This window comes from Bos indicus, chromosome 5 (genome assembly GCF_029378745.1).
Source record: "Bos indicus isolate NIAB-ARS_2022 breed Sahiwal x Tharparkar chromosome 5, NIAB-ARS_B.indTharparkar_mat_pri_1.0, whole genome shotgun sequence".
Classification (NCBI taxonomy): domain Eukaryota; kingdom Metazoa; phylum Chordata; class Mammalia; order Artiodactyla; family Bovidae; genus Bos; species Bos indicus.
In genome coordinates this window covers 116,588,750-116,602,553 of record NC_091764.1, presented here as the reverse complement: position 1 = coordinate 116,602,553, position 13,804 = coordinate 116,588,750, and the positions used below count along the sequence as shown (strand labels likewise).

At 43.6% G+C, this 13,804-nt stretch overlaps 1 protein-coding gene across 1 annotated transcript in view; it reads right to left on the bottom strand.

The window, feature by feature from the left end:
* ATXN10 (ataxin 10) overlaps positions 1-13,804 on the bottom strand; it is a 140,717-nt gene that overhangs the window by 85,659 nt on the left and 41,254 nt on the right. The window contains exons 5-6 of the mRNA XM_019961963.2: positions 11,270-11,428; positions 8,534-8,614 (exon numbers count right to left, since the gene is read on the bottom strand). Of these exons, the coding sequence (XP_019817522.1) occupies positions 8,534-8,614; positions 11,270-11,428 (240 nt within the window). The remainder of the gene's footprint in view (positions 1-8,533; positions 8,615-11,269; positions 11,429-13,804) is intronic.

The following is a 13,804-nucleotide window of genomic DNA, read 5'->3' as shown; positions in this document are numbered from 1 at the left end:
AGAGACCATTTTAAGAGAGTACTTTTATTTTGAAATTCCTAACTTATTTCTAATGTCTACTTAGGGAAAACATATTTTTTGTGAATACAATTCATCAATTACCTATTTTTCAAAATCTTGGTTTCTTTGTTGTGACTAAGCTACAGAAATAAGCATCTTGTTATATCCATTACTTTGAGCTATGAAATAAAATCCCACATTTTAATAATGCTGTCAAGGTAAGTTATACATCACCTACTGTGACAAGGGCAAAGTGAAGTGGGCTAACTTTTATTCACTACTTTCAGTTCAGTTCAGTTCAGTTCAGTCGCTCAGTCGTGTCCGACTCTTTGCGACCCCATGAATCACAGGACGCCAGGCCTCTCTGTCCATCACCAACTCTTGGAATTTACCCAAACTCATGTCCATCGAGTCGGTGATGCCAACCAGCCATCTCATCCTCTGTTGTCCCCTTCTTCTCCAGCCCCCAATCCCTCCCAGCATCAGGGTCTTTTCCAAAGAGTCAACTCTTCGCATGAGGTGGCCAAATTACTGGAGTTTCAGCTTCAGCATCAGTCCTTCCAATGAACACCCAGGACCAATCTCCTTTAAGATGGACTGGTTGGATCTCCTTGCAGTCCAACGGACTCTCACAAGAGTCTTCTCCAACACCACAGTTCAAAAGCATCAATTCTTTGGCGCTCAGCTTTCTTCATAGTCCAACTCTCACATCCATACATGACCACAGGAAAAACCATAGCCTTGACTAGATGGACCTTTGCTGGCAAAGTAATGTCTCTGCTTTTGAATATGCTATCTAGGTTGGTCATAACTTTCCTTCCAAGGAGTAAACGTATTTTAATTTCATGGCTGCAATCACCATCTGCAGTGATTTTGGAGCCCCCAAAAATAAAGTCTGACACTGTTACCACTGTTTCCCCATCTATTTCCCATGAACTGATGGGACCAGATGCCATGATCTTCGTTTTCTGAGTGTTGAGCTTTAAGCCAACTTTTTCACTCTCCTCTTTCCCTTTCATCAAGAGGCTCTTTAGTTCTTCTTCACTTTCTGCCATGAGGGTGGTGTCAACTGCATATCTGAGGATATTGATATTTCTCCCGGCAATCTTGATTCCAGCTTGTGCTTCTTCCAGCACAGCGTTTCTCATGATGTACTCTGCATAGAAGTTAAATAAGCAGGGGAACAATATACAGCCTTGACATACTCCTTTTCCTATTTGGAACCAGTCTGTTGTTCCATGTCCAGTTCTAACTGTTGCTTCCTGACCTGCATACAGGTTTCTCAAGAGGCAGATCAGGTGGTCTGGTATTCCCATCTCTTGAAGAATTTTCCACAGTTTATTGTGATCCACACAGTCAAAGGCTTTGGCATAGTCAATAAAGCAGAAATAGATGCTTATCTGTAACTTTCTTGCTTTTTCGACGATCCAACAGATGTTGGCAATTTGGTCTCTGTTTCCTCTGCCTTTTCTAAAACCAGCTTGAACATCTGGAAGTTCACGGTTCACGTATTGCTGAAGCCTGGCTTGGAGAATTTTAAGCATCACTTTACTAGTGTGTGAAGTGAGTGCAATTGTGTGGTAGTTTGAGCATTCTTTGGCATTGCCTTTCTTTGGGATTGGAATGAAAACTGACCTTTTCTAGTCCTGTGGCCACTGTTGAGTTTTCCAAATTTGCTGGTATATTGAGTGCAGCACTTTCACAGCATCATCTTTCGGGATTTGAAATAGCTCAACTGGAATTCCATCGCCTCCACTAGCTTTGTTCATAGTGATGCTTTCTAAGGCCCATTTGACTTCACATTCCAGGATGTCTGGCTCTATGTCAGTGATCACACCATCGTGATTACCTGGGTCATGAAGATCTTTTTTGTACAGTTCTTCTGTGTATTCTTGCCACCTCTTCATAATATCTTCTGCTTCTATTTTAGGTCCATACAATTTCTGTCCTTTATCGAGCCCATCTTTGCATGAAATGTTCCCTTGGTATCTCTAATTTTCTTGAAGAGATCTCTAGTCTTTCCCATTCTATTGTTTTCCTCTATGTCTTTGCATTGATCGCTGAGGAAGGCTTTCTTATCTCTCCTTGCTATTCTTTGGAACTCTGCATTCAAAAGGGTATATCTTTTCTTTTCTCCTTTGCTTTTCGCTTCTGTTATTTTCACAGCTGTTTGTAAGGCCTCTTCAGAAAGATCATTAGTCTGTGAAAATCAGCCACAGAGCTTAGCGATTTTCAAAACTCCTAAAACTTCACATTTCTTACAGCAGTTATTAATCCAAAATAAAACAAATAATCCCCTCAACTGAGCACAGAAGAACAATGAATAGTTCAGTATGCATTCAGATACATCTGTTTTCTCTAATTCACATACAATCCTTGAAGACAACAGGGTGCTCTGCCCACAAAGCCAGGCCTCCCACCTTCCCTGAGGAGGACGACCTCCGAGAGGCCAGAGAAGAGGCCACACAGGACGTATGATTCAAGAGGAACTTGAAGGTCTGCCCAAAAGACATTCCCTGTAAGTTGGGATAATGTGGCAGGCATTACCGGTCTAAGAAGGCATGATCCCTAGCTTTAGGGAATTGAGCACCCAGGGGACGATCACCCAGAACAGGGTGAAGAGGAATGAGGAACAGACAGACAGGTCCTAACTGGGGGCAAGGACCAACACCACGCAGATGCTGAAGGAGGGAGAACCAGATCCTGAAGAGCTGGGTGGGGTCAGGACAGAGGCAGGCCACAGGGCAGTGGTAATCGAGGCGACCCAGGAACCGCAGGAAGGCCCTGGGGTCCCAGGAGCCCTGCTGAGGGGAGCTGCTGGCAGGTGAACGCAGACCTGCTGGCTGCCTCACACAGCAGGCCGAGGCAGTGGTGCTCCCGGGCGTCTCCTCTGCTCAGGAGAGGCGCCTCTCCATTCTATTAGGTGATCCTGAGATGGGAGAGCTAAGAGACAGGAAGGAAGAGATAGGAAGAGCTAAGATTTTGAACGAAACAAATCAGGGGTGAATCTTTAAAATATAAAGATACACACCAAGCTTGAAAAGTACCTGGGAATAAATTATACTTCATTCAATGATCCTCCTTATATTAAGTCATCTAGCAATAAAAACTTTTAAGGGCTCCCGCTGTTGGGAAGTGGGTCTAAAAACCTTACTCTGGAAGATGGAGTCCTCCCACCTGGAGTTCCCACCGAACTCTCTAACTCCCTCTGCTTCTGGCCACCATCCAAATCATCCTTCTTAGGGATTTTCTGGTGGTCCATGGTTAGGACTCCCCGCTTTCACTGCCAAGAGTCTGGGTACAAACCCCGATTGGGGAACTAAGATGCCACAAGCCACGCTGTGCAGCCAAGAAAAACAAAAAACAAACAAACAAAAAGCAAAAAAAAAAAAAAAAATCCCATCTTTCTCATAAAATAAAGGAATTACACATAGGACCTAGAACTTGAGTAGGAAAATTTTTTTCAGAGGCATTTATTTTGATTGTGCACTGCATTTGCCAGCCCCATCTCTATGCCAGAAAATGTGTGTGTGTTGGGAAGTACTGCAGAGTCAGGGGAAATGGGACAATGGGGAATGTCTTGTTTCTTGCAGTTGCGGGGGAACCACACTAAACACTTGCTTGAAAACATAAAGGAGCGCGAGTGGTCTAAGAGATCCATTCACCCAGTAGTGGAGGCTGCAAAACCAGAAAGACCCAGCCAGAGGCCAGAGACCGGCGTCCAGAGCCATCACAACACCTCAGTCTCACTTCCTGCAACCCGGCAATCAGCACCGGAGCTGCCTCGGGGCCCTCAGACACAACCCTCAACTCATCCCTTGATCGCTGGCTATCATGAGCTGTCTACTTCTAATTCACTTCTGATAGTTACATACTCTGTCCCCAAAATGATGAGTCCTGCTTCATAAAAAAAAAAACCGATAGCAATGTACATGGGAACGATTTTACGGAAAAAATCTACAGCAAGGTTCATACTTTAACGTTATGCTTCAATTGAGGCAGTCTACAGTCTCAAGAGCTCGTGCTTGCACTGTCCTAAAATGGGTAGGTTATGAGAGGATAAGGGGAAAAAACGAGAGAGGGAGTTTTATGAGCATTCTGGGGAAGAAATGATATCTTACAATTCTGGAAATAATATATCTGCAATTCAAAGACTGACATCTCCAACAAATTCTCAATTTATATTTGAACTACTCCACCTGTATGATTTGTTGAATGGCATGCCACAAAGGCCAAAACTTTCATTAACCTGGACAACAGGCTAACCAAGATATAGGCTGTTGCTGGATTAATCTCATTAATCCTGTCAAAAATTACATATATGAGAAGCTAGTACATTACAGGGAAAATGATCAATGACTCTGGCATTAGACATACTGAGTTCAAATACCACCTCAGCCACTTTTGTAACCCAGGGCAAACACCTTAACCTTAAAAGTCTCAGATACCTGATGTGAAAAAATGGCAAGAATAAAACTATTTCAGAAGGTTTCTCTGAGGATTAAAGGACAGTGGTTGCATGCTGCCTCCATTCCTAAGAGTGATGCTACCTGGAGGAAAAAGTCAAGCTCACTAGAGTAGCAGTGATAATAGAAATATGCACGCAGAAACACCAATTCACTTTCACTGAGCGATGATTGCATGCCAGCACTGAGAGCTTCATGCAGATTTCAGTTGGTAACCACAACGATTTCATGGGTGCCTACCGTCACTACCCTCATTTTACAGAGGAAACAGGGTTCCAAGAGGTGACTTATCCAAAGCAGAGAGCGACATAACCAGCATAGCTGGCCTCCGCTCTTCTATCCTGTGCTATACAGATTATAACTCTGCAGACAGCTTTGCTGAAGCACCAATACTTTGGTCACGTGATGCGAAGAGCTGACTCACTGGAAAAGACCCTGATGCTGGGGAAGATTGAAGGCAAAAGGAGAAGGGGGTGGCAGAGAATGAGATGGTTCAACAGAATCACTGATTCGTGGACACGAGTTTCACCAACTGGGAGATGGTGCAGGACAGGGAAGCCTGGCGTGCTGTAGTCCATGGGGTCGCAAGAGTCAGACACAACTAAGCAACTGAAAAACAACACAACACAGATATAAACGTGGTAGCTACACAAGCCGGTGTCCAGGAGCAGCTAGTTTAACTCAGTATCACTCCAGTTCACTGGGAAGGGGGACAAGAAAGTTGCATCAACACAGGCACTCATTTCTGCATAATCACACTCTGTGAGTTGATTTTAACCCTGTATCCAAAATATCTTCACCCAGTAATCAGCCCAAATAAACTACCAGGGTGAAGGAGTCAACTCCCCATGACAACCGTAGAACCAGCACAAGAAAGCTTCGCCTCCCGCTTACACACCCACGCCGGGGGCAGGGAGGGGCACCGTTCACCCTCAGGCCCTAGGGACCACAAGCAGGGTCTTAATGAACACCAGGCCTGCTTCACTGACTGAGCCCCCAGTGGTTTTTAATCTAACAGCCCCCAACCCGACTGGATTCTCTAGCTCAGCAGCTTGAGGCCACAGCCTGGGCATTCCTCAGTAGACCTGTTGTGTGTCCCCAACTGAGACACAAGTGCCCCAGAAATCTCCAGTGCAGTCCCTCATCTGAACCCCAGGACATGGAACGTGTCCTATCTTCTCAGGAATGTGTCCTGTCTTCTCAGTTCTCAGCAATGTGCCCTGTCTTCTCAGTTCTCACAGGGCAGCATGGAGCGCCACTCCAGAAGCAAGGGGCGAAGTTAATTTCATCAAACACCCCCGCTGAGAAAACCATGTCTTTTCAGTTCTGTGGGCCTGTCAGCACGGCACTCTGAAGAATCATCCATCATTGCCCAAAACAAGTCACCAGGGGACCCAGCAGCCTCTACTTCTCCACAGAGCTCTGAGCGCTCCTGCAAAGCCCCCATCCCCTCCTCCTGCCACTGAGCAAAGACAAGCCACCAGGCCCAGCAGTTCCCGCAGCGAGCTTCACCCGAACCAGCCGAGCCACGCCAGGCTCCTGGCAGCAAAACGCGTCCTCCTGGAGGATGGGATCATCTGTGGTCCACAGTATCAACAGAGTCGGCATCCTGAAGAGATGCTTCAGTAAGTATTTGGTATCAGTAGAGTTTCTCATTCCAGTAAAGTTCCAGTACTGATTCTGGCAGGTGTTAAGAATAGAGAACTCAAAAGATTCAATCTTTGTCCTTGAAGAATACATATTCCAGCAGAAAAGCAAATAATCATGACAGATGTGCAGGTGAGGATGCAAATAACTTTGCCCAAGCAACTCAGGAGAGCCAAGGGAACACCGGCAGTATCTGCAAAGGCCCACGTGGACATGGAATTTTTCAGTAAACAGGCACCACCACATGACACCATCTGCAGGCGGCTGAATCTGAGGATGTGGAGGACCCTCAGATGCAGAGGCCGGTTGTAAGTTACACTCGGGTTTCCCACTGCACTGCTGGTCAGCACCGCTAAACCCTCGAGTTGCTCAAGTGTCAACCATACTTAAGAGGAATCAAATTCACAGCAACAGAAAGTAGCACAGTGGTTTCCAGGGGCTGGGGGAGGGGTAAATGGGCAGCTGCTTAATGGGTAGACTTCTCTTTTGTTTAATTTTTGGCTGCATCAGGTGTTAGCTGTGTTCTCGGGTTCTTCCTTGCTGCGTGCAGGCCCTCAGGTTGCCCTGCGGCACAAGAGATCTTAGTTCCCCAATCAGGGATCGAACCTGCATCCCCAGCACTGCAAGGCAGATTCTTGAACACCAGGCCCCCAAGGAAGTTCCCAATGGGTACAGTTTCAATGGTACAAGAGGAGACAGTTCTGGAGACTGGCTGTACAACAACGTGACTACACTTAAACTGCCGAACTGCACATTTTTAAAAGGCTACAATGGTAACTTCCGTATTAAGTGCATTTTATCACAGTTTCTAAAGACACTAAAGCCCACGTCTAGTCAAAGGTGGTATGTAAACCAGAGCTGTGACAGGAGTGAACTCTCCACATACTGAAATGGTCTGGGTGGTCAGGCTTACTGACCAAGGGAAGCAGGAGCGGAGGCGGCGGTGGGGAGAGAGCACTGAGGTTTCCCATCCAGCGAGTGATGTTACAGTAACAAATACACCAGTGAGAAAATCCACTCAGTCACACAAGCTTTCATGCACAAACTTGTCTAGCACCTATCATGTGCCAAGCACTGGTCAGGAAACACGGACAGCACAGAATAAAAAGGACCAAATCCTGGCCCTCACACTGACAATCCAATGCTACTGTCGCACACTAGCCAGCAAGTGTGTGAGCAACAGAAGTACTTCTCCTTTGCAAGAAAAATGAGGTGACATCTGAGCAAGAAATCTGTACGACGCTGCAAAGCAGGGGCTGCAGTTTCTGTAATAAAAATGGGAAATGTTTGGTCCATCATCTTCACTGGGTTAGGAAATGGATCAGTTAACAAAAGATCATTTGATAGGAACATGTAAATAACAAGCTTGGATACTGAAATACAACGAAACTGTGTGTTCTTGTTTTCGATGTTCCTCACTGCAGAGCAATGTACTAATTTACAGCACTGTTCTTCACATTACTTATTTTACTTCTTTTTCTGCAGGAAAAGTATGCATATGTGGTGGGGGGGTACTGGATTTATAAATATGGCATTTAAGTGAATTTTAAAAGCATGAACTTTTCCTTTTTGTTAAAGATATTAAAGAACAAAAAAACACTACTTAACAAGACTACAAAGAAATGCATGAAGATTAACTGTTGGAACCCAAATGCACTGAAAGAATTTCAAAACCACGGCAATTATAAAAATTGTGACTATAATCAAAGATTAACATTTTTTAAGGTTTTTGATCATTAGATCTGTGATTTCTAAATAAGTTTTGTTTTCCTAAGGCAACATTTCCAATCAGGTTAGGAAAAACATACGCTTTGGGGATGGACAGAGTCCTAGATCATTTTCCTCGCTCCTCTGATTTTACAGGCCAGGAAACTGAAAGCGAGGTGAAAGACCGGGCCGAGGTCACCCAGACAACAGGGCGCAGGGCCAAGGTGTCACGGTCTCTGGGCTCCGCGGGCACGGCCCCTCCCACTACACGGCAGTGAAGGTCGAAGACACGTATTGATTTTCTTTCATTCTAAAGCACACACTGCAAAACTGCAAATCTACAGAGTGGATCCCGAATCCTGACAACAGGGATGTGAACAAATGAGCACATTCCATCTATAGAGCTCTAATACACAGATGCAGGAATTACTTTTATAAACACGAAGGACAAGCCTAACATTTTGTTCTCAACGTTTTTCGATATGGCTTTACTGAATAATGGCGCCAACCTGGATTCTGCAACGCTCGGTAAATCGCTGCTGTTGTGGCTGAGCTGTAATGTTAACCAACCAATTTAAAACCATTACCGACACAGAAACATGTATTTAGAGATTTTGTGCCAACTAAGAAACCACACAGTTTTTCAGTCATGTGTACAGGATACTCTATATGGAATGCTAAATTCTCAAAACCACACTGGTTTTTGGGGTTACCTTTCTTGATTGCTCATTTTGGCATACATGGCTTTAACCAATTCCGGGCTCTTCAGAAAATGGTCTGTAATAATCAAGAACCTAAGAGAAAAGGAGGAAAGGGTTAGGTTACTAGAAACATAGTAAAACAGACAAGGCCTTATCTACTTTATAGGCATGGTTTACGCATAAAGTACTCCTGTTGAATTTCTGAGTAGCTTCAATTAATCTTCAAATGTTTTAAGAGGGTCACATACTATTTTTCCATTAGCAGTGAAAAGACAATAAAAACCCTCAAAATATTTTTCTCCAATTTTACTTCTAAAAAATTTATCCCAGTGATTCAAATTTATTCAATTCAAGGAAAGGGCCTACCGTACTTTTTACTAATATCTAAGTTACGAAATGAAAAAGTTCACTATAGTTTAAATGATAAAATGAAATTTAGCTACAAGCCCGGGTATAACAAAACACATTAAATTCTTTTAGTCAAAAGTGTAGTGTTAAGATTAATCAGAGAAAAGACATGTCCTACTCTTTCCTGAAACACATGCCGCCAACAGCCACGGATACTGGCTCGACTGTCTACTCCTGAAGCGCTGTCAGCTCGACTGTCTACTCCTGAAGCCCTGTCAGCTCGACTATCTACTCCTGAAGCGCTCTCAAGTTACCACAAAACATCATCACTGTCAAGCACCGCATTCATCGAAACTCAGAGATCAACCTGGGGAAGCCCTGAGGCAAAGATTATAAGCATACTTCTTCAAAGTACTACTGTGACAACTAAAAAGATTGAGTAGTACTATTAATTAACTCTGAATCGTATTTACCAGAGAGTATCTGAAGACTTAAGAACTAAGGAATATACTGCTCATAACCAAGGTTAGTACTAAGCATGACAGTAAAGCATTAACTATGTTGACAAACACAGTTTAATCGCTTCTTAGTAAATAACATGATAAAAGTGTACCTTTTAAGTATGATAGTCAAATGAAACATATTAACTGCCATAACATAGGGTTACTTCATATAAAAGCAAAACTGAAACACATATTCTATTTCTCCTATAACCTTTCAAATAACTGAACAACACTGATATAAAATATTTCTAACAATAATGAATAATATTCAAGATTCTCAATTTTCACATCAACTTTGGTAGGTCATCTAAGTGTGACAATAGAGGTTCAGCCTATCAAACCAGGTATACAAAATTGTGATCCTGAAGTTCATTCATAAACCACCTACTTGGAGCTCAAAACATCTTCCCTCAAAAACTTTCATTCAAAAATGCAATGTTCCAAATACTGTGTGTAAGGGGCTAGGTCCCAGCCCCAACTCCAAACTCTAACAGTGAAGAAAGACACGTGCACAGATAGGTAATCAGAGAAAAATGCCTTCAGTGGAACACACAGACACACATCACAGACTACAGAAACAGCGGAGTTCATCTAACAAGAGGGCTGGGGTGGGGGGCGGGGCGGTGGGGCGGGAGGTGATGGATGGTGCAGGAAAATCAAGAGTCGGCGAACCCCTAGTTGAAGAGGGAAGAAGAGCATTTAAATTAGAGGCAACAAAAAAGGACTTGAAAGGCGACATGAAGGAAAGAAGGGCCGTGTGCTCTTGCTGTTGTTAAGTCACTAGGTCGTGTCCGACTCTGTGACCCATGGGCTGTAGCCCGCCAGGCTCCTCTGCCCATGGAATTCTCCAGGCAACAACACTGGAGTGAGGTGCCATTTCCTCCTCCAGGCAATCTTTCCAAACCAGGCATCAACCCCACGTCTCCTGAGTCACAGGCAGATTCTCTCACCACTGAGCCATCGCGGAAGCCCCATTTTCACCATAGAACTATTTAAAGGATAACAACTGTCACTCATAATTCATCAGTACCAATACAGGCAGAAAAAAGTATTCTGTCTGGACATCCATACAGACAACTGGAATTCTGTGCTACATTACCTTACCGTATATAACACTGAATGTCATAATCCTGGCTGCAAATAATATTATACACACCGAGCAATGGAGATGGAATGCCAGTGGGAGGCAGGTTTTTTCCTGACAACTCAAAAGTGGTCATTTAAATAGTTGTCAATTACCTGTTAAGTTTTTATTATGTTAGCTGCTGGGCCTGTTTTTCTAAATATAATATTACTCTCTGTTCTAGGGTACTGCACAAAGTTACAAGTAAATTCTCAACTTTCACTCAGATTTCATCGCACTGACTTTCTTACCCAATATCTGCTCCAGGGAAGAACCAAAGATAAAGACCTTCATAACCAGAAGAGATCCAATCGTGGTTAACATATTCTAAGTGACAAAATTCAAATTTGTGATTAAATTATTTTACAGAATTACTATTTCTGTAAATGCAAAAATTTTGTGGTAATATTTTATGAGGAAGGTGGGGTCCCACTAATCTGAAACATAAAATGCCACAAAGACATTTTACAGCCTGTAAGTAATACTCCAACTTTATGGAAAAACAGAACAAATTACCTTGGGAGAAGATCAAAAATACACTCCATCCAAAGCAGAAATCCAAGTAGAAAGGGCATTAGAGAAAGACATATTTACTTTACAAACAAAAAGGGCTAAAAATGGGATCCATTCCTAAGGCTTTTCTTGTTTTTTCAACATATGTTTAACTCTAACTTCTTGTTCAATTGTTGTAATTCAAGCTTTTACTCAGAACCTTTACCAGGAAAGTGACACCAACATGTCCTTAAGCAGTCGCGTGTCTACCAGGACACTTACGGCCATTCCGACTCAGGCTGCTTTTGGTGAGCTTCTACAACATCAATCGCAATATTGAGGTTTTCTTCCAGCTCCTTCATTCTTTCAGAATTCAGTGATGTGAACAAAATCATTGACGAGTAGGCAACAATTTTTCTGTCCGGATGATTTAGGCAAGATCTTCCAAATAAAGAAATCAGGATGTTAGCCCAATGATAAAATATGACAACTCATAAATGACAATAATCCAACTAACAAATTCAGTATACACTGACATTTCTAAGGATTTAACGAAGACTCACAACTTTGAAACATTATTTCTGGCAAAAATGGCAAATATAAAATCAGTCACAAAACAAAGTATCTGATATGAAAGCTGCAGTTGACTCAGAAGCAAAAAGCAAGTAACATCTGCTTAAAGAAAAAAATAAAGTGATTACATTTATAGAGCATTTAAACGCTCATTCTTATTAGAAAGAAAAATTAAAAGGCAAAAAAAGATACTTCCAAGACTATAGGCATTTCTTTAACAGTTTGAGGGACAGAATGTGCCAGGGAAAGATGATATATGGAGAACCTGGGAGTCAAAAGCCTCAGGATAACTCCTGGTTCCTCCATTTATCAGCTGTGTGACCTTAAAAGGTCAATGGATTATCAGCTGTCAATTCTATTACGGTCATGCACTATAGCAGGACTTCTTTTCATTTAAACCTCGTAATACTCTTCTGGAGGAGGTATTACCCTTTTTCACAGATGAAGAATGTGTTGACTTTACTTGCCCAAGGGCACAAAGCCAATACCTGCCAAAGCTGAGTTCAAACCTGGTTGTATCTGTCTCACAAACGCATAGAGAGTGAAGTCACATAACTTCTTTCAGTGTTTTTTGACACAAAAATGGAACACGATAGCAAGACCTCCTTGGCTTCTGTGAGCACCAGGTCTGAAACGAATGTACAACCACCAGGTAAACTCCGGCTGCCCTGTTCAGGACCTCTCCTGTGTTCCTATGACACCTGGCCTCCCCTGAGTCACATCCCTTCTTACACAATGACACGCTTCCAGGATGGGCTTTGGGGAGTAGTGGATATACCTACAGAGAAGGCAATGGCACCCCACTCCAGTGCTCTTGCCTGGAAAACCCCATGGATGGAGGAGCCTGGTGGGCTGCAGTCCATGGGGTCACTAAGACTCGGACACAACTGAGGGACTTCCCTTTCACTTTTCACTTTCATGCGCTGGAGAAGGAAATGGCAACCCACTCCAGTGTTCTTGCCTGGAGAATCCCAGAGACAGGGGAGCCTGGTGGGCTGCAGTCTATGGGGTCACACAGAGTCGGACACGACTGAAACGACTTAGCGGCAGCAGCAGCAGGATATACCTAAGTTACCCTTTCTCCAATCAGCTAATTCAGAACTTGGCAGATATGAGGTGCTCAGACAGTTTTAAAGAACAAATTCTCAAAAGTGAGCGGTGTTTATTTCTATAGCTTGAATTCCACCAACTCTTCCTTCCAACCTAAGCTCAATTATTACTAACCATAAAGATTTTTTGCCTTCAACTCTAGTGACAGGAGTTTGAGAACCAGTTACCAACGCAGTGAGACAGAGAGAGCATGAGATTTACCTCATCCTAACTCTGTACAGATGAGTCCAGAAAACCTACACAATCACAGCACAGAGTTTGGGCAGCTGGTATTTAAAAAGGGTAGGCTTGGACCCCGCGGGCAGCACAGGGCTCCCGCTGCAGCTGCGCCATTCACCAATGGTTAGCATCAGCTCCGCCATTTGTCCAAACGGGGACAGTGCCGCTTGCCCTGCAGGTACACTGCTGCTGTTGTTTAGTCACTAAGTTATGGAGCCTGCCCTCTGTCCATGGGACTCTCCAGGCAAGGATACTGGAGTGGGTTGCCATTTCCTTCTCGAGGGGACCTTCCCCACCCAGGGACCAAATCCGTGTCTCCTGCATTGCGGGCGGATTCTTTACCACTGAGCCACCAGGGAAGCACAGGGGACTTACGTAGGGTGGGAAATGCACAGTAAACACCAGCTCAGGGCCTCTGGACACCAGCTGCTCTGGTGCTTACGCTGTTGCCACCACCAAAGACACACCCTGGTTGCAGCGGACCCCGGATCAGAGGCAGGCCTTCTGCTCCTGGACAGGCCGTTCCCATGGCCATCACCCGCCCACCTTTCATCTCAAGGCTCCGTTTCTTATGCACTAACACAGCTGATCAATGCAAAGTAGTAAATCACCAGAAACAATACCATGAACCAGCTGAGACAAACACACTGATTTCCCAACATCTTACGCTTGTCCGTATCTACCAAAACGCACAGCACTGCGCTGAGCACATAAGAAATGCTCAGTTAATAAATATGTGATTCATTCATCACCCATACTTCAATGCTTTATAATTTTTTCTTTTAAATTTTTTCCTTACTAAAACGTGTCCTTAACAGTATTTACATAACCAAAACTTTTATTCACATAAAGTAAAAACTGACCCACAATGAAGAGCACAAATCTTAAGTGTACAGCCCAATAAATTACTAGATA